The following is a 24,280-nucleotide window of genomic DNA, read 5'->3' as shown; positions in this document are numbered from 1 at the left end:
ATAATTATATTTTTGTATGAAAATTTGTTCATTTAATTAAATTTTTAATATATGTGTTAGATAAATACAATCTTAATAAATTCTACTATAAAATAATTATGTCTCAAAAATATTATTATAAGATAAATTAGTCCATTTTTAAAATAATAATGGAACTAATATGTTCGACGAGAATAATTTTTGAAGATTTTTAAAAGATATAAGAATCTAAATGTTAGATCTAAAATTTTTTGAAGGTTAATTTAGATATTTATTTAATTTTTTAATTCAGAAATATTTAAAGGAAAGAAAGTAATTAATCACCATATATTATTCTTATTATTATTATAAAGAACCAAACAGTTCCCTTCACCAGCAAGTTAAACAAGAGTGATTTGATTTTAGATTATTAAGAGAAAGTTAAACAATAATATAGTAAAATTCCCATAGCCGTTGAGAATAACTAGGGGTTACACTTTTTGATTAATTGAAAAGCTAATTCAACAATTAAAAAAAACAAAGGAAGGCAAAGCTAAGAATTAATTTTCAATAGGGAGATGAATGAGAGAAGAACATCAAATGCATTTTGGGAAGCTAAAGAGGTGAACAAAGCTGCTTCATTGGACAATGCAGAACCGCCACCAGCTAAATCGGATAGTGCTCTAATGGCAATGAAAGGTATTCTCTGCTGAAAACAAACTAAAGCAACTGCGGCGGTTTCCATGTCCACTGGGGTGGCACCAAATTTGGAGTTCAAGAATTCTCTATAAGCTTGGTTGTCAACAAACACATTGGCAGTAATCCCTTTCTTCACTCTCACCACACTTGGATTTCTTGGCAAGCATGTTGTTGTGTTCACACAGCCACTCAATTTAACATTCTGTAGTGAATCATAAACAAAGCAATCAGTTACACAAAATTAGAGATTAAAATTTGAGGAAAAGTTTAGTTTTTTTTTTTTGGGTTCTATAATAATAAATTTAGGCATATAGTTAGGTTGATATATCAGTAATCAAATTTAATTAACTATTTTTGAGATAGTTGTTATCTCAATAAATTTTTAATTACATTCTATTAATTTAAAATCTTGTGATTAAATTTTATATTGTGTAGAATTTTTCAATCAAATTCCTATAACTTTAATTATTTCTAACTATCTTAACATTATACAAACATTTTTTAAAAAAGTCTTTCTAATTTAAATTCTATATGGTACATATTTTTTTAGAAAACCTACAAATTTATCATCTAATACAGAGGTTTTGAATACAAAATTTTTAATCTATATAAATATGATTAGCAATGTTTATGTTAGAACTTGTTCATACCCTGACCCAATGTTAAGGGCCCAGGTCCGATCGAAAGGCCTGATCCATTAGATTAAGCCTAGCAAAGCACCCACCTCCACTCAAGAGGTCGGTGTCCACCCCGACTTGGTACGAAGAAGTCGGTTGTGAGATTAGCTGGCAGGTAAACACCCATTCAAATGAGTAACCGCCCCTAAAATCTCTCTAACCACTTCCTAAAGCCATATCTTAACCTCCCTAAGATAGTGGGACGGTTATTATCCTAAAGATACGGCACTACTCCAACGGTGGTTATTGGCTCACCACTATAAGTACACTGACACACCTCAGGTATTCCTAAGTCCAATACTCTCTAAGACCTGCTCACACCCTTGCTAACTTAGGCATCGGAGTGTCTTTGCAGGTACCACCCCCCATTCACACGCGAGCACAAGTCGGACGGAGCCTCCCGAGTTGCGGACCCACACGGAGTCCTCCTCCATCATACACTTGGGCCGCCGAACGCCATCCATTGGACTAATCTCCGGTTACCCATCGTAACATTGGCGCCGTTGCCGGGGACCCGAGAGATCATCCCTTGATGGCAGAAAGATCCCCTGAAGAAGGCCATGTTGAAACAGATTCTGAGCAAGAGAATCTAGGCCTGGGCAACAACAATGAAGACACAGCCCAACATCAAGATAACGACCAACACAGAGAGGGTACCTCTGGAATGAAGAATCCAAAGGTAAACTCCTCAGATGGACGTGAATCAGAAAAGGGTGGACCATCCCACGTAACAGAATTGATGGGACTAGTCCATAGCCGCCTGGAGCAATTGGAACAAGAGCGGGAGAGGCAAAAGGAAACCGAAAGGTACCTTAAGGAAGAGATGGAACGGCGAAGAGAGTTGGAAAGAAAACTCTTGCAGCTAGAATCCTCTCTCAAGAGCTCCCGCGACGAAGGAGAAGATCAACCCCCAGGCGGAGAAGATCCTTTCAGCGAGGACATAATGAGGGCAAAAGTTCCAACGAACTTCAAAAGCCCTGATATGGACCTCTACGATGGGACTACGGACCCAAAGCATCATCTTAGCAACTTCAAAAGTCGGATGTATTTAGCTGATGCCTCCGACGCTACGAGATGCAAGGCTTTCCCGACCACTTTATCGAAAGCAGCGATGAAGTGGTTCGATAGCCTCCCCCCGAGATCCATCACCAGCTTTGAAGACCTCTCAAGGAAATTCTTGATGAGGTTCTCAATTCAGAAAGACAAAGTAAAGCATGCGCCGAGCCTCCTGGGAGTAAAACAGGAGGTCGGAGAGTCTCTACGAGCCTACATGGAAAGGTTCAACAAGGCATGTTTAGAGATCCAAGACCTGCCCACGGAGGCAGTAATAATGGGGTTAGTCAATGGACTTAGGGAAGGTCCCTTCTCACAGTCTATATCTAAAAGACACCCCGTTTCTCTAAGTGATGTACAAGAAAGGGCCGAGAAGTACATCAACATGGAAGAGAATGCAAAATTAAGAGACCTGAGTTCACGACCTGGACCTACTTCCTCCTCTAGGGAGAGAGAAAGGGAAGGTAAGAAGAAGGAAGAACTCGGTCTCGAGAGGCCCAGGAAGTATCACTCTTATACTCCTCTAAAGACTTCTATAGTGGACGTATACAGAGAAATTTGCAACACTGAAAGGCTGCCACCCCCAAGACCTATTAAAATAAAAAAGGGGGAAGTCGCGGCGAATACTGTGAGTACCATAAAGTATATGGTCACTCCACCAACGACTGTTACGACCTCAAAAATGTGATAGAAAAGCTGGCTAGAGAAGGTCGGCTTGACAGATATCTCATGGAGAGGTCGGACACCCATGGAAAAAGAAAGCGAGACGATATGGACAGGAGAGACCCTCCACCACAGACCCCTGAGAGACACATCCACATGATCTCAGGAGGATTTGCGGGAGGTGGAGTCACCAAATCTTCTCGCAAAAGACATCTGAAGAGAGTCTATCAGGTCGGGGATGAGACGCCCGACCTCCCCACTATCTCATTTACAAAAGAAGATGGGCAAGGGATAGTACCCGGGCATGATGATCCCGTGGTGATAACTATGATCCTAGCTAATGCCCATCTCCACAGAACCCTAGTAGATCAAGGAAGCTCGGCGGACATCCTTTTCAAGCCCGCCTTCGACAAGCTAGGGTTAGACGAAAAAGAGTTGAAAGCTTACCCCGACACCCTATACGGATTAGGGGACACGCCAATAAAGCCACTGGGATTTTTACCCCTTCACACTACCTTTGGAAAGGGGGAAAAATCAAGGACTCTGAGCATAGACTTTATAGTCATCGATGAAGGGTCAGCCTACAATGCCTTAATTGGCAGAACTACCCTTAATCGACTCGGAGCGGTGGTATCAACCCCTCACCTCTGCATGAAATTCCCGACTCCAGGAGGAATAGCAACGGTGAGGGGAGATCAGAAATTGGCAAGGAAGTGCTACAACGAAAGCCTGAATCTGAGAGGAAAGGGCAAAGAAGTCCACATCATAGAGTTAGGTGGGACAAGGACAAGAGAAGAGCTACGACCCCAGCCGGGTGGAAAAACCGAGGAGATACAAATCGGTAAAGAGGAAGGCAAAACGACTTACATAGGAGCCAACCTAGGGGAAACCCTGAAACAAAGGTTGGGTGAACTCCTAAAAGCTAATTCCGACCTCTTCGCCTGGAAGGCTTCCGACATGCCCGGGATTGATCCCGAGCTCATGTCTCATAGGCTCTCGGTTTACCCAGGGTCCCGACCTGTACAGCAAAGAAGACGCAAGCTCGGCCCAGAGAGGGCCTCCATAGTAGAAGAGCAAGTACAGGCGCTCCTGGAAGCCGGCTTTATCAGAGAGGTCAAATACCCAACATGGCTAGCCAATGTAGTGCTAGTCAAAAAACAAAATGGTAAATGGAGGATGTGCGTCGACTATACCGACCTGAATAAGGCCTGTCCTAAGGACCCTTATCCCTTACCAAGTATTGATACCCTGGTGGACTCCAGCTCAGGGTACCAATACTTATCATTCATGGACGCCTACTCGGGATATAACCAAATCCCGATGCATGAACCCGACCAAGAGAAAACATCGTTCATCACACCAAAAGCCAACTATTGCTACGTGGTCATGCCATTCGGACTAAAGAATGCAGGAGCCACGTACCAAAGGCTGATGAACAAAGTGTTTTCCCCCCATCTAGGGAGCTTAATGGAGGTGTACGTCGACGACATGTTAGTAAAAACCAAGCAAGAAGTCGACCTCTTAACCGACCTCTCACAAGTCTTCAACACCATAAGGTTGCATGGGATGAGACTAAATCCCGCAAAATGCGCCTTCGCAGTAGAAGCAGAAAAATTTCTAGGGTTCATGCTAACACAAAGAGGGATTGAGGCCAATCCCGATAAGTGCAGAGCCATCCTAGAAATGAAGAGCCCGACTTGTTTAAGAGAGGTTCAACAGCTCAATGGCCGACTTGCAGCCCTCTCCAGATTTATGGCAGGATCGGCACTAAAATCCCTTCCATTATTCTCTCTGTTAAGAAAGGGATGCCAGTTTGAATGGACTCCGGAATGTGAGGAGGCGTTCCAAGAGTTCAAAAAATTCTTAAGCCAACCTCCTATCTTAACCCGACCGGTACCGGGAAAAAACCTCGTCCTATACCTATCCGTCGCAAACAGGGCTGTCTCATCAGCCCTGATCACAGAAGACGAGGTCGGGCAACACCCGGTCTATTTTACCAGCAAGGTTCTACAAGGTCCTGAACTAAGGTACCACAAACTAGAGAAGTTTGCTTACTCCTTAGTAATAGCCTCAAGAAGGCTAAGACCTTACTTCCAGGCTCACACGATAAGAGTCCGTACGAACCAGCCCATGAAGCAAATCCTTCAAAAGACGGATGTTGCAGGGAGAATGGTTCAATGGGCGATAGAACTCTCCGAGTTCGATCTGAGATACGAAACTCGGACGGCAATTAAAGCCCAATGCCTCGCCGACTTCATTGCGGAATACGCCGGTGAACAAGAGGAAAAACCGATTACATGGGAACTCTATGTAGACGGATCCTCCAACAAGACAGGGAGCGGCGCAGGCATAATATTGGTAGATGGAAAAGGGACCCAGATAGAGGTCTCCTTAAAATTTGAATTTCCGGCCTCAAACAATCAGGCAGAATATGAAGCCTTGATTGCCGGATTAAAATTAGCAGAAGAAGTTGGCGCTACAAAGGTGATGATCTACAGCGACTCACAAGTGGTGACTTCCCAAATAAGTGGGGAATATCAGGCAAAAGACCCCAATATGAAGAAATACTTGGAAAAAACCTTGGAACACCTTGGGCACTTTGCGGAAACCGAGATCAAACACATAACTCGGGATCTAAATAGCAGAGCTGACGCCCTGTCCAAGTTAGCAAGTACCAAACCCGGAGGGAACAACAGAAGCCTGATTCAAGAGACCCTACAAGAGCCCTCGGTATCAAAAGCAGAAGATGAACGAGAGGTTCTTGAGGTAGTCGGCCTAAACCTCGGATGGATGAATCCCTTAGTCGAATACCTAAAATTCGACATCCTCCCCAAAGAGGAGAAAGAGGCTAAAAAGATCCGAAGGGAAGCACAACATTATACTTTGGTGAGAAATGTCCTTTACAGAAGAGGGATATCAGCACCATTGCTGAAGTGCGTACCGACCTCAAGAACCACCGAGGTGTTGGAGGAAGTACATAGTGGGATTTGCGGAAACCATCTCGGAGCGAGGTCATTGGCCAGAAAAGTGATCCGAGCAGGATTCTATTGGCCGACCTTGCAGAAAGATGCAACAGACTTTGTGAAAAAATGCCAGCCATGTCAGATGCATGCAAATTTCCACGTGGCTCCACCAGAAGAGCTCATCAGTATAACTTCCCCCTGGCCTTTTGCAAAATGGGGAATGGATCTGTTAGGTCCTTTTCCCCAGGCGCCAGGGCAAGTCAAATACCTGATCGTGGGAATAGATTACTTCACAAAGTGGATAGAAGCAGAACCACTAGCTACTATCACCGCTCAAAGAAGTCGCAGGTTCCTCTACAAAAACATTATCACAAGGTATGGAATACCTTATTCCATCACCACAGATAATGGGACTCAGTTCACCGACGCCTCCTTCAGAAGTTTGGTAGCCAGTATGAAAATCAAACACCAGTTCACCTCGGTAGAACACCCACAAGCTAATGGGCAAGCCGAGGCAGCTAACAAAGTCATACTGGCAGGACTGAAGAAGAGATTACAGGAAGCAAAGGGAGCTTGGGCTGACGAGCTCCCCCAAGTGCTATGAGCTTATAGGACGACCCCCCAATCCGCCACAGGAGAAACACCCTTCCGACTAGTCTACGGCGTAGAAGCCATGATTCCTATAGAAATCAGTGAGCAAAGCCCAAGGGTAATTCTCCATGATGAGGTCGGAAATGTACAGGGGCACAAAGAGGAGCTCGACTTGCTTCCCGAAGTCCGAGAGAACGCCCAGATAAGAGAAGCGGCATTAAAGCAAAGGATGACTACCAGATACAACAAGAAAGTCATTCGAAGAACATTCACTGTAGATGACCTGGTCCTAATTAGAAACGACATTGGGGTCAACAAATCAGGAGAAGGAAAGCTCGCCGCCAATTGGAAAGGGCAATACAAAATCAAAGAAGTGTTAGGGAAAGGTTATTATAAAGTAACCGACCTGGATGGCACTGAGTTACCAAGGTCGTGGCATGCTTGTAATATGAAAAGGTACTACAGCTAGAAGCGAACTCTACTCCCTGATGTACTCTTTTCCCAACTTCATGATTTTTTCCCAAAAAAGGGTTTTTTCTGGAGAGGGGTTTTTAACGAGGCATCACAGTAGAGGCTAAGGGAAATATACTGTCAAGACCCTTAGTAGCAAAAAGGTACCTTCCCGATTAATAAAGATCTTTTTCATTAATATATTTCTCTTAAATATCCTTCTCTATTTTTATATAAGTCTTTCTACGAAACGCGCCGACTTAAGCTCGACAAAGCGTGAAAATCCCATGAATCGACCTAGATGGTCGTCAGGATAAAACGACGAGGTACAAGTCGGTGTAAAGAGGTTATACAAGTCGATCGTAAAAACTCGTGAACTAACCCGACTCATAAGTCGGAAAGTGATCCCGAGTAGAGAAACTCGGAAAGCTTCGATCCACAGATAGGAACATAACACCGAGTAGAAGAAAAACGCATCGCAAAAATAACCTAAGTCATAAAAACTCACTAAAGCAAAGTCGAGTGTAAAGGATAACAAAAGAGATATGACAACCTGAAAAGTTTAAAGCTTGCATACAAGCCTTTCCACGAAAAAGGCTCGAGAAAATAATGCAGGCTAGCAGAAGGTTTTTCGAAAAAGATCAAACATATTTCAAAATAGAAAAGCATGTGCACGCGCAAAGTAACTTAAACCCTTATCCAAAAAAGGGCACCTACTTCGATTAGAAAACCCTTATCCAAAAAAGGCATTTATTTTGTTTAAAACCCTTATCCAAAAAAGGGCAACAAACAGAATATTTTGTTTACGGCCTTGAAAGGCCAGAAGCAAATTGTTCACAACCACCAGCAAATAAATAGAAGTTTAAAAAAGGGGGGACCCACAGGCCGGGCCCCCATATAGCCACAAAAATAAAAAAGTCATTTCTTGGACGGAGTAGAGGAATCACCAGGAAGAACACCACCAAGACCGGGAGGAGGAGCTAAAGAGGAAGTCGGAGTGAGGATTGAAGAACTCGGAGCATCTTGGGGACGAGGAGGAGACTCAATAATCCTCTGTCCCCGAGTCTTCAGGTCTGATTCGGAAATGACCTCGGGGACGGGAGGATCAACGATGGCGCCGTCAATAACCACCTTGTCAGGATGGAGCGGAGAAAGGTCCAAGTCGGGAGCGATAACTCTGACTTGTTCCAAGAAAATCCTCCAAGACTCCTCGGCACCATCGGCGATAGAGTCCTCCAACTCAGCATATGCGTTCCGAAAATTCAGCAAGTCCTTCCTCACGGCCACAATATCTTGAAATAAGCTGTGGTAGCTGTCTTGCGCCGTCTTCCTCAGATTAGCCTCCAAGGTACATTGGGCCCGTAGCTTACCCTCCTCCTCCTTCAGGTGATCCCTCTCCTTCCTCAACCTATCTCTCTCCTCTTTCAGCTCCTTTTCATGTTTTTCAAAAATACGAAGTCTCCCCTCCAACTCCTCAACCCTCGAGGTTGCACCCAAGGAGCTAAGGGGAGCCTTCTCAAAAATGTCCAAAAGCTTGCCACAAACACCCGCCGTCCTAAAACTCTCCTCGGCCATGGTGGTAAGGTGGTTCCGAACAGAAACATCATCCATATGTATAAAAGGATAGATGTTCTTTCGGACGAATGCCATAGCATCCGCCTTAACCCCACCATCGAAGGAAGAAGAGCCAGACTCTGAAGTCTTGCGCTTCTTCTTCTCGGGTTCGGAGAGAATTTGGGCAGAGGGGGGTGGTCGGGGCAAGCTCGAGGAAGAGAGAATAATAGGTTGAGTAGGAGTGCCAGTGTTCTTAGGAGGTGGAGGGGGAGGAGAGATGACTACCCCGGACCTAGCCCGGGACTTCGCCTTAGCCTCCCGGACCCTTTGGTAGGCCTCCTGAGCATTCTTTTTTGCCATATCTACAAAAGAAAACAAATAACAACCGAGTTACAAGTCGGTAAAATGTAAGTCAACAACTCGTCGGCAAAATGTAAGTCGGCGGAAACAACTCGGAAATAAAGAATGCATGCACTACCTATTTGAGATTGAACGAAGGTCGGTGTACCCTGGAGAATTTTCCTGGTATCCAAGTATGGGGACTTCCCCCACGCTTCTCGGAAAAACCCTACAATGGCCGCCTCCACCTCGTCTAGGTCATCTAGACCAATCTTTTCGCAAGGGGTGGCTGGCAGCCAGTAAAGGGGAAAGCGAGGGGAGGAATGCTCATCCAGAAAAAAGGGGTGGTGACCCTCTACAGCTTGAACCTTGAAGAAGAAATTTTTGAAGTCGTGGAAAGATTCGTCAAAAAGGGTGAAAATCCTCCGACCTTGAATGGCTCGGAAGGATACCCATTGTTGTTTATTGTTTAGCCCACTAAAGGGCTTAGTCATATGGAAAAGATAAAAGATTCTCAAGGAAGTCGGGAAGTCCAGAGCGTGGCTTATAAACTGGTAAATCTTCAAAAAAACCCCAGGAATTGGGATGGAGTTGAGTAGGGGCAACCTTACAGTGGTGCAGAACGGATATCTCAAAATCCGAGAAAGGAAGAAAACACCCAACGGGTGATCATGCATTCATACATAAAGAAAAAGTGAGGGGTCGCCTCATCAACTCTCCCAAAGCAGACCCGGTCTTCAGGACCCGGGATTATCAATTCATATTTGGGCTCGTCCTCGTCCGAAGTACAGAGCCTATGGTGAGTACGAAGGTGGGTGACGAACTCAGCGTCGACCAACGGTTCCTCCCCAAGGACCGTATCGTCAACCCACTGAGAAAGAATGTCTACAGAAGCCATTTTTTATGTAAAGAAAGTGGCAGAAAACCTACAAAAGGAAAAAGGAAAAAAGAAATCAAAAACAAGGCCACTAAGAAGAAAGATTCGAAACTAGAATCTACGGGTCAACCTATCTACTCGCCAAACAAAACATGCAAACAAAAATGACATGGGAAAAGCAGAACTAACCTTTAGCCGAAAATGAAGGTTGGAGAGAACTGAAGTCTTCAAACACAAGAATGCAACACAAACAGGATAAGGAGAAGTTTGAAAGATTGCAGAACGAAAAATGGAAAGAGAGGGAAAGTATTTATAAATAGGCTAAGGGGCATAATGGTAAAAACGAGGCAGTCATTAATGCGACTGCACCGTTACCAAAGTCCTCAATCCCTGAATGATCCTTCAACGGACACGACGCTTGAATTGACGTAACTGTCAGAAACCAAAAGTCGCGAAAATCACGTCGGTTCTCACCATCCGTATTCTTTCAAACAAGTCGACTACGAACCCGAGTTGAATACTTGAACCCAAACTTTAAAAAGATTTGGGCTCAAGTAGGGGCACTGTTCATACCCTGGCCCAATGTTAAGGGCCCAGGTCCGATCGAAAGGCCTGATCCATTAGATTAAGCCTAGCAAAGCACCCACCTCCACTCAAGAGGTCGGTGTCCACCCCGACTTGGTACGAAGAAGTCGGTTGTGAGATTAGCTGGCAGGTAAACACCCATTCAAATGAGTAACCGCCCCTAAAATCTCTCTAACCACTTCCTAAAGCCATATCTTAACCTCCCTAAGATAGTGGGACGGTTATTATCCTAAAGATACGGCACTACTCCAACGGTGGTTATTGGCTCACCACTATAAGTACACTGACACACCTCAGGTATTCCTAAGTCCAATACTCTCTAAGACCTGCTCACACCCTTGCTAACTTAGGCATCGGAGTGTCTTTGCAGGTACCACCCCCCATTCACACGCGAGCACAAGTCGGACGGAGCCTCCCGAGTTGCGGACCCACACGGAGTCCTCCTCCATCATACACTTGGGCCGCCGAACGCCATCCATTGGACTAATCTCCGGTTACCCATCGTAACAGAACTCATGAGAAGGGACTAAGTAAATGGATTGTATATTCATAATAATAAGACAATACAAAGTCATTTATAGAGACATAACTAACTATCGTAGATAAACCTAGAATTATCAACCGCTATATTTCTAAACTACTAACAATTCTAATAATACTCTAATAATTTGCACTATAGAGATTAGGTTAAAAAACATGTATACAATACAAAGACATCATTACACATTTTTAAACTAGAAATAGCTAACTAAAAATTAAATAAAATTATAGGCATGTCTAGAATAATTTAAGCAAAAAAAATTCTACATTTTCCTACAAGGTGAAATTGGGTTTGAAATTATATTTTACCTTAAGCTGCTTTGCGATTTGATAGTATTTCTTGTGAACTGGAACCCAGAAAGCATGCTGCCTAACTTCAGGAACACCATTCACTGGGAAAATTTCCTCTGCTTGATACCATACATTGTTTAGAAGATTCCTCACTGGCTTAGAATAATTGGAATCTTTTGTGTAGTTATTGTAATTGGAAAATTTAAGATAACCATATTTTCTACTGTAATCACCATTGACTTCCAAAGCAAGTTCATCATTAGGACCATCTCCAAACCTCTGCTCACTTATATCATAGTAGATTAGTAGTCACATCAAATTTATTATGAATAATGTTAAAAATAATTTAATATTTATGTTAACTAAATAATAATAAAAAAATACTAAAAATTACTTGTCCCAAGAATTCTCATTTATTACACTATAAACTATAGTTTTGGCTGGTTTACATGGCTTTCAGTTCTAAGTTTAGAACTTTTCTATTGCTCTGACTATTGAATAATGGTGACTAGTAACATACAACTAACTAGGACTAAATTGATTGTGTTATGGATAATAAATAGAGTCCCTACTAAATTTTATAAAGAAAAAATATTGTGATGATAATAAGCTTTTAGATCAATTTATTTACCATGTGATGATTAACTTATTTCTCAAATAAATTTTTTTTTATCACTTTTTTCTTAAAATAAATATTTTTAGAACTAAAAATCTAAACATAAAATAACTTATTTATAAGTTACTTTTAAATACGATAATGATATATCACTCTAATTACTAATTAATAAACAAGGAAAATCTTGATTAATTTTTTTGTTCTAAAATATTAAATATATCTTAATTTTTTGTCTCATTTACTTATTTGTAGATAAATTAGTAGAATAGTTATTAATTAGGAAAATGATTAAGAGATTATATATATATATAATTATTCAAGTATGTAATATAAGTCTACCTGCCAATTCCAAAGTCCTGTGTGGGCCCAATACTTAGGAATAGTAACATCTCCAATCTGGAGATTTGGATTCAAATTTCCTGCAATTCCATAATGAAGAACTCCTTCTACATTGAAGAGAGTAAGCAACAATTGAGTTGAAAGCCCGGAATTAAGCTACATAAGAAGAAATAAAAAAAAAAAAAAAAACTTAGACAAACAATTAAAAAAAAATGGAAATATAAATCAAAAGTTAAACCGAAGCTTACCATGCTCAAACCTGACATAACAACTACAACCCTCTTCTTTTCTAATTCACCAATGCGAAAACGCTTTCCTGCATTGTTATATATTATTATTATTATTATTATTATTATTATTATTATTACGGGCAAAACACTAAAATAAGCCAATGGAAAGAAATTTTTACGTAAATCCGCCAAACCAAAATTTAGTTCATGAATCAACCAATGCATGTTTATATGTAGTTCGAATCAATTAGATTCGAACTCAATCTACACATAATTCGAATCATATTGCTTCGAATTATACACAAAACTCACACACACACTAATTCGAATCAACTTGATTCGAATTACACACATAAAATAATTCGAATCAAGTTGATTCGAATTACACCCTGATTTATTAAAAAAATTAATAATTTATTAAAAAATTTATTAAAAAATAATAATTAAAGGGCAAAACACTAAAATAAGCCAAGGGGAAGAAATTTTTACGTAAATCCGCCAAACCAAAATTTTTTTCATGAATCAACCAAAGCATGTTTATATGTAGTTCGAATCAATTAGATTCGAACTCAATCTACACATAATTCGAATCATATTGCTTCGAATTATACACAAAACTCACACACACTAATTCGAATCAACTTGATTCGAATTACACACATACAATAATTCGAATCAAGTTGATTCGAATTACACCCTGATTTATTAAAAAAATTAATAATTTATTAAAAAATTTATTAAAAAATAATAATTTAAAATTAAAAAATATATATTTTATTTCATGTATTAAAAAAAATCTAACAAAATATTTAATTACGAGACTTTTTTTAAATATTAATGAGCTATCAATTCAAATTCCATACAATACTCTTTTGTCCATTTTTAATAGCTCATGAATATTTTTTAATAAATTTTTTTAAATTATATGGTGAGATATTACATGATTCGAATTACGCATGGAAAGTTCAATCACTCTGATCGAATTATATGGTGAGCAATTCGAATTCTATACAATACTCTTCTGTCCATTCTTGATAGCTCATGAATACTTTTTAATAAATTTATTTTAATTATATAAACCACAAAAAAATGCAAAATAATTTAAAAAATGACTTAAAAAATATTAGGAATACTATAAAAATTTGTAATGTTCTAATGATTTAGGTAAATACATGCATGTACACAAATTTTAAATAAAATACTCTAGATAGTCAATAATAATTTAAAAATTAAAGAAAATATTTTATTCCATCCAAAATAATTAAAAAATATTTTATTCTATACAAAATAATTTAAAAAAATGGCTTAAAAATGTACGAGTACTATAAAAGTTTGTAATATTCTAGTGATTTAGGTAAATACATGATAAAAATATATTTTCTTTAATTTCTAAATTATTAATGTCCTAAGTCATTGCAAATTTTTATAGTACTCCTAACATCTTTAAGCCATTTTTAAATTATTTTGCATAGAATAAAATATTTTTTGTGGTTTATATAATTAAAATAAATTTATTAAAAAGTATTCATGAGCTATCAAGAATGGACAGAAGAGTATTGTATAGAATTCGAATTGCTCACCATATAATTCGAATCAGAGTGATTGAACTTTCCATGCGTAATTCGAATCATGTAATATCTCACCATATAATTTAAAAAAATTTATTAAAAAATATTCATGAGCTATTAAAAATGGACAAAAGAGTATTGTATGGAATTTGAATTGATAGCTCATTAATATTTAAAAAAAGTCTCGTAATTAAATATTTTGTTAGATTTTTTTTAATACATGAAATAAAATATATATTTTTTAATTTTAAATTATTATTTTTTAATAAATTTTTTAATAAATTATTAATTTTTTTAATAAATCAGGGTGTAATTCGAATCAACTTGATTCGAATTATTGTATGTGTGTAATTCGAATCAAGTTGATTCGAATTAGTGTGTGTGTGAGTTTTGTGTATAATTCGAAGCAATATGATTCGAATTATGTGTAGATTGAGTTCGAATCTAATTGATTCGAACTACATATAAATATGCTTTGGTTGATTCATGAAAAAAATTTTGGTTTGGCGGATTTACGTAAAAATTTCTTCCCTTTGGCTTATTTTAGTGTTTTGCCCTAATTTAAAATTAAAAAAATATATATTTTATTTCATGCATTAAAAAAAATCTAACAAAATATTTAATTACGAGACTTTTTTAAATATCAATGAGTTATCAATTCAAATTTCATAAAATACTCTTTTGTCCATTTTTAATAGCTCATGAATATTTTTTAATAAATTTTTTTAAATTATATGGTGAGATATTACATGATTCAAATTATGCATGAGAAGTTCAATCACTCTGATTCGAATTATACGGTGAGCAATTCGAATTCTATACAATACTCTTCTGCCCATTCTTGATAGCTCATGAATATTTTTTAATAAATTTATTTTAATTATATAAACCATAAAAAAATAATGCAAAATAATTTAAAAAATGACTTAAAAAATATTAGGAATATTATAAAAATTTGTAATGTTCTAATGATTTAGGTAAATACATGCATGTACACAAATTTTAAATAAAATACTCTAGATAGTCAATAATAATTTAAAAATTAAAGAAAATATTTTATTCCATCCAAAATAATTAAAAAATATATTTTATTCTATACAAAATAATTTAAAAAAATGGCTTAAAAATGTTACGAGTACTATAAAAGTTTGTAATATTCTAGTGATTTAGGTAAATACATGATAAAAATATATTTTCTTTAATTTCTAAATTATTAATGTCCTAAGTCATTGCAAATTTTTATAGTACTCCTAACATCTTTTAAGCCATTTTTAAATTATTTTGCATAGAATAAAATATTTTTTGTGATATAATTAAAATAAATTTATTAAAAAGTATTCATGAGCTATCAAGAATGGACAGAAGAGTATTGTATAGAATTCGAATTGCTCACCATATAATTCGAATCAGAGTGATTGAACTTTCCATGCGTAATTCGAATCATGTAATATCTCACCATATAATTTAAAAAAATTTATTAAAAAATATTCATGAGCTATTAAAAATGGACAAAAGAGTATTGTATGGAATTTGAATTGATAGCTCATTAATATTTAAAAAAAAGTCTCGTAATTAAAGATTTTGTTAGATTTTTTTTAATACATGAAATAAAATATATATTTTTTTAATTTTAAATTATTATTTTTTAATAAATTTTTTAATAAATTATTAATTTTTTTAATAAATCAGGATGTAATTCGAATCAACTTGATTCGAATTATTGTATGTGTGTAATTCGAATCAAGTTGATTCGAATTAGTGTGTGTGTGAGTTTTGTGTATAATTCGAAGCAATATGATTCGAATTATGTGTAGATTGAGTTCGAATCTAATTGATTCAAACTACATATAAACATGCATTGGTTGATTCATGAACTAAATTTTGTTTTGGCGGATTTACGTAAAAATTTCTTCCCCTTGGCTTATTTTAGTGTTTTGCCCTATTATTATTATTATTATCTACACCCTAAAAATCAATGAGATCAAACAAATTCTTAAGAGTAAATATTTAAATTACTTTTAATAATTTTAGATTGAATATTTTTATTTTTAATAATTTTTTATTATTTTTAAACGTTCTCAACAAATTGATTTTTTTGCCGCTTTCATTAAGATTTTCAATATATGTATATTAAACAAATAATTATTAATAAATTTTATTATGAGATGATTATTAAATATAATAAATATTATTATAAGATAAATTAGTCTCTCTTTAAAATAACAGATAAATCAGACTAATTTGTGACATGAATAATTTTTACAAAATTTTAGAATAATAAAAATGATTAGGATTAAGTTTTGATTGAACAAAATTGAGTGTTTATCTAATTTATAATTATTAATGGGCTAACTTTTATATATTTAGATATGAATATAATTTATTTAATTCAAATACTAAAATTATGTAAGTATAAATATAATACAATATTAGTCATATCGTACAAAATATGTTAAAAAATGTATGTGTAATAAAAATATAATTTGAAAAAAGAAAAACATGTGCCACACAATAAATTTGACTCCCACCATTCGAAAAAGAATAACAAGTTAGCTAGTCATATGGTACAAAATTCATACATGTATGAAGAGAACAAATATATCACTTGTTTGATCAATTAGTGAAGGGCAAATAAACTTATCCAGTAAAAAAAATAACTAGAGACAAATTTCTCTGATGATGAACAATTTTTTCTTTACTTTTCGATCCTGAGGTATTACTTTTAGTGACGAACAAGTGACGATATTAAGGATTTACTTATGAAAAAGACCAACTTCCCAAGAACAATAACCAGCTTTTTACTTTGCATGAACAAGTAAGAGGAAGAAAATAGTTAAAAAGCACACATAACAATATTGAGTAGAATTAATTTTGATGCGTGAATGTCAGTTTATTACATATGTATCCAATACAAAGCGTTAACAAAAATAATTATCTTTTAATTTTTATTTTAATTATGTAAATATTTATCTAAAAAAACGGATATAATTAGATGATTATTATGTAAAATATTTTACACTATCGGTATATAATAATTAAATTCATATAATAATATCAAATAATTAACAAGAGTTTATAAAATGTTACCGGCAAAATCAAGGTTAGGAAACTTGTGATGAGGCACAAAGCTAGGTGATTGAAGAAGAGGTTTGAGCTCAAAGGCATTTGGAACCACTATTCCAATATATGTCCCTTCCTTATTCACATTCATTATTTCTTTCCATGTAGCTTCTGGAATAACTGAACCATACACATAGATCATCATTATTCCCAATACCACAACACCATATAGTAACCCTAATAACCCCATTTTTCTAATTCTATTTCTCCTAATAATCCTAATAACCCCAAACCTTATATGGATGACCTTATAGATACCTAGTTCTCTTTAACTAACTATATATATTTTGAAAATATAGCAAATAAATATAATCCAACTACAAATTTAATAAATATAGAATATTATCAACTACCCTCATAAATATTCATTTATTAATTATTAACTTCATTTTCAACCGCTAACAATTCTAATAATATTTTAATAATGCCAGTTTATTTTATCTCATGCATATATAGTATAAGAAGAAGTATACAACTTGATCACGTGTCCACGTATATATATATATAAACCTATGACTACGTACTAAGCAAAAAGCATCGTGGCCTTTGGTTATGGAAAAAAAAATGGGAATATTTTTAATTTAATTAGTTACGTTGTGTCCTTAATTCCAACTGGCTATATTTGAAAACAGGAGCAAGCCAATAGCTTCCAAAGACCAATCATCAAATCTTTTAAAAATAAAATATAATGTATTATCATTTCTTTCGCCCCAAGCTATGTCCTAATCAAGGTTTATCAATACTCCAGCCTAATGGAGAAGACTTGATAATGATGACGTAGTGAACAATTTGAATTGTATCTCTCCATTGTCCATTCCTTCACGGTGATAGAAGTTGACCTCTAACTAGCTAGTGTCCATTGAAAATAAAGAAATATATATTAGGACACGAAAGTTTTTAAATAAAATTGATAATTACTTTGTATATATATACGGTCTTAATCATTGAAATATGAGAATGTAAGATACACAAGTTTTTGTTCTAAACATTATTAAGGACTTCACTAAACTAAATGACATCAATAATCATAAGGATTCCTTGAAAGAATTATTATGCAAGAGTAGACTAATACTTTGCTCTAACTTCCAAGACCAAAACTGTGATATTATATACTTTTTCTTTTAAGTTTTTCTCACCTATAATATATATATATATTCTATTTAAAATCATAACTTTTGACTTGGTCTTGTATTTTTTTTTATTGTTAGAGGTCATGTTAAGCTAGCAGCAAGGAAGGCTCACTAGTTCTGCCTCTCTTTATTTCAGTTAGTTATTCTATTTTTCGGTTATTTTGTTTTTTTTTTATGCTTTCTGTTGAGCTGTACTTGCAAAAGCTTTTAGAAGTGTGTCTCAGTTAGCTTTCAGTTAGTTACAAATAGATGTTAGTTATCAGAGTGCTAAGTTAATTAGTCCATGTGCCAGAAGGTTTCAAATATCTATAAATGCTCTCACTCTCTGTAACTTGCTGCTCAAGTTTTTCAATTCAATGAAATTCCATTTACCCTTAACTCTACTCTCTCCTTTCTATTTACTCTTCTTCTAAAAGTTGCCTCTAGAGTCTAGTACCTTTTATGGTATCAGAGCCATTGGCTTCACAACATTCAATACGCTACAAGTAACTACAAGCCGTTCAATCAACAATGGCACGAGGCTTCGTTGCAACACCAATCTCCATAAAACTAGATGAGGACAACTTCTTGCAGTGGAAGGATCAAGCAATCTCAACTATAGAAGGAAATGATATGCTAAGTCATGTCACAAAGAGAAAGGAATTCCTCAGCAGTTCGTAGCTTTGGAGAATGGCATAGACACAACAATCAATCCAGATTATCAACAATGGAAATGGCAAGATGCACTCCTTAAGTCGTGGTTATTGGCTTCAATGAGCAAACTTTTCACTACAAGAATGGTAGGTTGCGTGTATACACATCAAGTATGGAAAAGATAGGAAGATCATTTCTCCTCATAGATCAAAGCTAAGGTGATGCAGTTGAAGAACAAGCTCAACACTCTCCAAATTGGAGGATCTGTAACTAAATATTTCTTAATGATCAAAGGTACAAGTGATGCATTGGCCTTAGTAGGTGAATTAGTGAAGGAAAGTGATCATGTTAATGCAATCTTGCATGGCTTGACTGAGGAGTATTCTTCAGTATATACATCAGTACTAGCTAGATCTAAAAGCATTACTGTGGCAGAATTAGAGGCACTATTGCTTGCTCATGAAAGCATGCTTGCAAAATTTAGAAAACCTAAGGTGTTTATGCAAGCTAATATAGCACAGTTCAGGAACTATGATCAAAATTATCAAGTTAGGAGAGGCTTCAGAGGCGGTTTCAGAGGAAGAGGAGGTTGAACATTCAAAGGAGGTAGGAGTTACTCTGAAGGAAGACAGATGCAAGAAAGAACAGGTAGTGGACAGTTCAACAATGATGGACAATTTTCAAATGGAAGGGGTCAATACAGCAGAGGACAAAGAATGTACAATGCAAGGAAAAATAGTAATAGGCCACAGTGTCAATTATGCGACAAAGTTGGACATATTGCAAGAACCTGTTGGTACAGATACAGTGAAGATCAATATTAAGAGGAGGATTATGAAAGAGAAGTCTACAATAACAGCAATAATCAGGTGTCTCAACCTGAAGCAAACTTCTGCAACACTAGCAACAGTGCAAGATTTCAGCTGGTATCCTGACTCAGGTGCTACACATCACATGACACATGATGCAAAAAATCTGATGGAAAAAGAAGAATGCTGTGACAAAGAGGAGATTGTAATCGACAATGGCATAGGTTTGCAAATTTCTTTTGTTGGAAATTCATGTTTTAAGACTAATTTAAGCTCTAGATTACTGCACATGAGAAAACTGTGTGTGTGTGCCTGAAATTACAAAGAATTTAATGAGTGTGCATCAATTATGCTGTGACAATCAAATTTTCTTTGAATTCCATAATGATAGGTGTTGTATAAAGACTAAAGAGACAGGGGAGGTGGTGCTTCATGGCACTATAAACAAAGGTCTTTATAGATTTACTAATATTTACAACCTACAAATACTAGCCGCCTATACCTCTTCAGTAAGAAACAAGAACAAATTTGTGATGTGGCATGCTAGATTAGGCCATGCCAACCATTTGGTTGTCTCTAAAGGCCTGAAAGCTTGTAAAATTGCTGCCTTACCTGAGAAAATTAATTGCTTAGCTTGTTGCATTGAAAAATCTCATCAATTACCGTTTTCCTCTTCACAAACCTTGTATAAACACCTTTTAAAACTTGTGTATTCAGACATTTGGGGGCCTGCTTCTATGTTAGATAGTAATGAAACTGGTACTTTGTCAACTTTATTGATGCATTTTTGAAATATACCTGACTTTATTTAATCAAATCTAGAGCTCAATTGAAAACAGTTTTTGAAAATTTCCAACAAACAGTTAAATTGCAATTAAACACTAAATTCAAAATGTTACAAAGTGATAATGCTGTTGAGTACATTAGTCTATCAAAGATACTGCAGGAAAAGGGAGTGCTGCATAGGTTTTTCTGCCTACATGTCCATCAACAGAATGGATCAGCAGAGAGAAAGCACAGGCATATTGTAGAGATGGGACTCACTCTACTAGCTGGAGCCTCTATGCCTACCAAATTCTGGGGAGAAGCTTTTTGCACTGCTACAAAGCTGATTAATATCCTCCCAACACTAGTTCTAAATGGTGTATCCCCGGCAGAAAAGTTATTTGGAAGGAAGCCTTCATATGAAAACCTGCGTGTGTTTGGTTGCCTGTGCTTCCCACATCAAAGACCATATAACAAGCACAAATTAGATTTTACGTCGTCCCCTTGCACCTTTATTGGCTATGGAATAGTACATAAAAGGTACAAGTGCCTCACTCAACAAGGCAAGGTCATAGTCACTCCTAATGTTGTGTTCTTCGAAGATCAATTTCTCTATAAGCAAAACACTATCAAAGCTAACCCAGAACCCTCAGTAAATGAACTATTATTGCCTACAATTCCAAAACTACCAAAGCTGTCACCAAACTTACCTGAAAGCAATCACCATCAGTCTCCCTCCTGCCTAAACTAGCCTTCAAGAAATCAACAAAAACCTGTAAATAACAGTACTACTAACACCCTCCAATCACTAAACCCTTCACCCAGCCCACAAGCTCCCATAGCAGCATCATCAATACTAGTCCCCTTTCCTATAAATGACTTTGAAATTGTGCTTACTAGCTGTGAACCTGAACCTGCCCCCACAACAGCTCCACAAAACATCCAGCCTATGATAACCAAAGGCAAAGCTAAAATTGTTAAGCCAAAACTCTTCTTGTCAAATGTTAAACCAAGAAGTGTCAAACACGCTCTCAAGGTACCTGAATGGAAGGCAGCAATGGATCTTGAATATGAAGCCTTGATCAAGAACAATACCTGGGAGCTAGTCAAGCTTCCACCAAACAAATATGCCATTGGAAGCAAATGGGTCTTCATAATCAAGTATAATGCAGATGGCTCCCTGCAAAAGCATAAAGCAAGACTAATTGCGCAAGAGTTTGTTCAAAAGCCAGGTTCTGATTTCTCAGAAACCTGTAGCCCAGTGGTGAAGCCTACTTCTATAAGAATGTTACTGTCAGTTGCTCTATCAAAGTCATGGATAATCAGGCAGTTAGATGTAAATAATACCTTTCTACATGGTGATCTAGTTGAGGAAGTGTACATGAAGCAACCCCAAGACTATGAACAAGGGGACCCTTCACTAGTATGTAAGCTCATCAAAGCTCTCTATGGACTGAAATAGGCTCCAAGAGAGTAGTACTGTAAGCTTGCTAATGGCCTTAAAAAGCTTGGATTTATAGCCACAAATTTAGATGTAGCAGTGTTCATTCGAAATGCTACCAATATAAAAACCTACATCCTTTTATATGTAGATGACATAATTGTAACTAATGAATCAGCTGAGAGTGTTAAGGAAGTAATACAGTAGCTAAATTCAAAGTTTGCTCTCAAAGACCTGGAAGATTTGCACTATTTTCTTGGAATACAAGTAACAAGACAAAAGATGGAGGTTTAGTTCTCACACAATAGAAGTATGTTGGCGAGCTCTTGAAGAAAGCTGGTATGGTGGGATGTGCAGCTTGTTGATAAACCACTATTTTATGGTTTATATTGTGCTAAATTGAGTGGATTTTATAAATCTTTCGTACACTTATTCATACTAATTGCATGAGTTTACGTTTTTCTTCCTGATTTTGTGCTATGATTGAAAACATGCTTCTTTGGCTTTTATTTTCTTTTATTTGAATCCTCTCTTATTATCATTCAATGCCTTGATATGTGTGTTAAGTGATTTCAGGGATTACAGGGCAAGAATGGCTTAGAGGATGGAAAGGAAGCATGCAAAAGTGGAAGGAATACAAGAAGTTGAAGAAATTGCTAAGCTGTCCAGCCTGACCTCTTCGCACTCAAACGGACATAACTTGAGCTACAGAAGTCCAAATGATGTGGTTTCAGTTGCGTTGGAAAGCTAACGTCTGGGACTTCGATTTGATATATAATTTGTCATAGTGGCCATACAGATAGACGACGCGAATGCGCGCTCCACGCGGACGCTTCGCATCTGCGAATCTCATTCCACGCAAACGCATGGACGACGCCTCCGCGTCACTTTGCCGCGACCTATACGGACCAGAAAGCACTGGGAGTGACTTCTGGGCTGTTTTTGACCTAATTCTCGGCCCAAAAAACACATATTAGAGGCTGTGAGTGGAGCAGAATCAATTCAGATCAGATCATAATTCACTTTTCATAGTTTTAGATGTAGTTTTTAGAGAGAGATAGGATTTAGGATTAGGATTTTTTAGAAATTAGGAACATTTTCTTCATCCCAGGTTCACTGTTCTTCTATTTATTGTCTCTTTTATTTGTTTAATGACATCCATGTTATGATTTTCTTATTTAAATATAATTTGAGGCATTTTCAGATCTATGATTTATTTCTTTTATTTATATAAATAATTTAGATTTTTCCCTTTTGGCTTTGGTTGATTAATTGGTAACTCTTGAGTTGTCAAACTCATTGTTGACTGAAAATTGAAATTCTTCTAGAATTAATTCAAGCTCCAATAACTCTAGCCTTCCCAAGGAAAGACTAGGATATGAGGAATCAAAATTAATTCATCACTTAACTTACCTTCATAGTTAGAGGTTAACAAAGTGGGATTAAAACTCAATTCTCATCACCATCGATAAGGATAACTAGGATAGGACTTCCAATTTCTCATATCTTGCCAAAAGTTTATTTTACAGTTATTTATTTATTTTACCTGTCAATTAACGTACTTCTTCCTTACTTTCAAAACCCCTAATTTACAAGACTCATAACCAATAATAAGAACACACCTCCCTACAATTCCTTGAGAAGACGACCCGAGGTTTAAATACTTCGGTTATCAATTTATTTAGGGGTTTGTTACTTGTGACAACCAAAACGTTTGTACGAAGGGATTTTCTATTGGTTTAGAATCTATACTCACAACGCGACTATATTTTTACAAAATTCTTTACTAGCAAAAATCCTAACGTCACTTGTCATACTCCACTCCCCTCCACATCTAAGATCACAACCCTTAGAGGAGCAAGCTTTCATGATCCAAGTCTATACAGGTCTGTCATTGGAAGTTTGCAGTACCTTACCATCACTAGGCCTGAAATTTGCTATTGTATTAACAAATTGGCACAATTCGTCTAGTCTCCTCTGAACTCTCATTGGAGAATGGTGAAACGAGTGCTTGTGTATTCCTTGGCTCCAACCTAGTCTCTTGGGCCTCAGGAAAGTAAACAGCTGTGGCTAGGTCAAGTACAGAAGCTGAGTACAGAAGCATGGTAGACACAGTGGCTGAGCTAATCTGGATCAGAAACTTGATGATTGAGTTGAAGCTGCCTGCCTCTGAAGCACCAATGATTTATTGTGACAACTTGAGTGTTGTGCTCCTAGCAGCAAACCCCATACTTCACTCCAAATCCAAGCATTTTGAGATAGACCTCCACTTTGTTAGAGATCATGTCAACAACAAACAAATTCACGTGAGCCATATCCCAGGAGCTGTACAAGTAGCAGATATCCTCACCAAGGCCATACCCTCAGAAGCCTTTCTTAATTTTCGAGA

At 36.7% G+C, this 24,280-nt stretch overlaps 1 protein-coding gene across 1 annotated transcript; it reads right to left on the bottom strand.

The window, feature by feature from the left end:
• Nucleotides 1-359: 359 nt before the first annotated feature.
• On the bottom strand, nucleotides 360-17,410 carry LOC130982615 (bark storage protein A-like). Its single transcript, XM_057906657.1, has 5 exons — nucleotides 17,081-17,410; nucleotides 12,444-12,511; nucleotides 12,196-12,351; nucleotides 11,259-11,519; nucleotides 360-859 (listed from the first exon to the last, which is right to left on the bottom strand). Exons 1-5 carry the CDS (start codon nucleotides 17,301-17,303, stop codon nucleotides 512-514), a joined length of 1,056 nt encoding a protein of 351 aa, XP_057762640.1. The 5' UTR covers nucleotides 17,304-17,410; the 3' UTR covers nucleotides 360-511.
• Between the last annotated feature and the right edge of the window lie 6,870 nt (nucleotides 17,411-24,280).

This window comes from Arachis stenosperma, chromosome 5 (assembly GCF_014773155.1).
Source record: "Arachis stenosperma cultivar V10309 chromosome 5, arast.V10309.gnm1.PFL2, whole genome shotgun sequence".
Lineage (NCBI taxonomy): Eukaryota > Viridiplantae > Streptophyta > Magnoliopsida > Fabales > Fabaceae > Arachis > Arachis stenosperma.
Note: the sequence above shows the minus strand (reverse complement) of the source record. Positions and strands in the feature narration are given on the sequence as shown.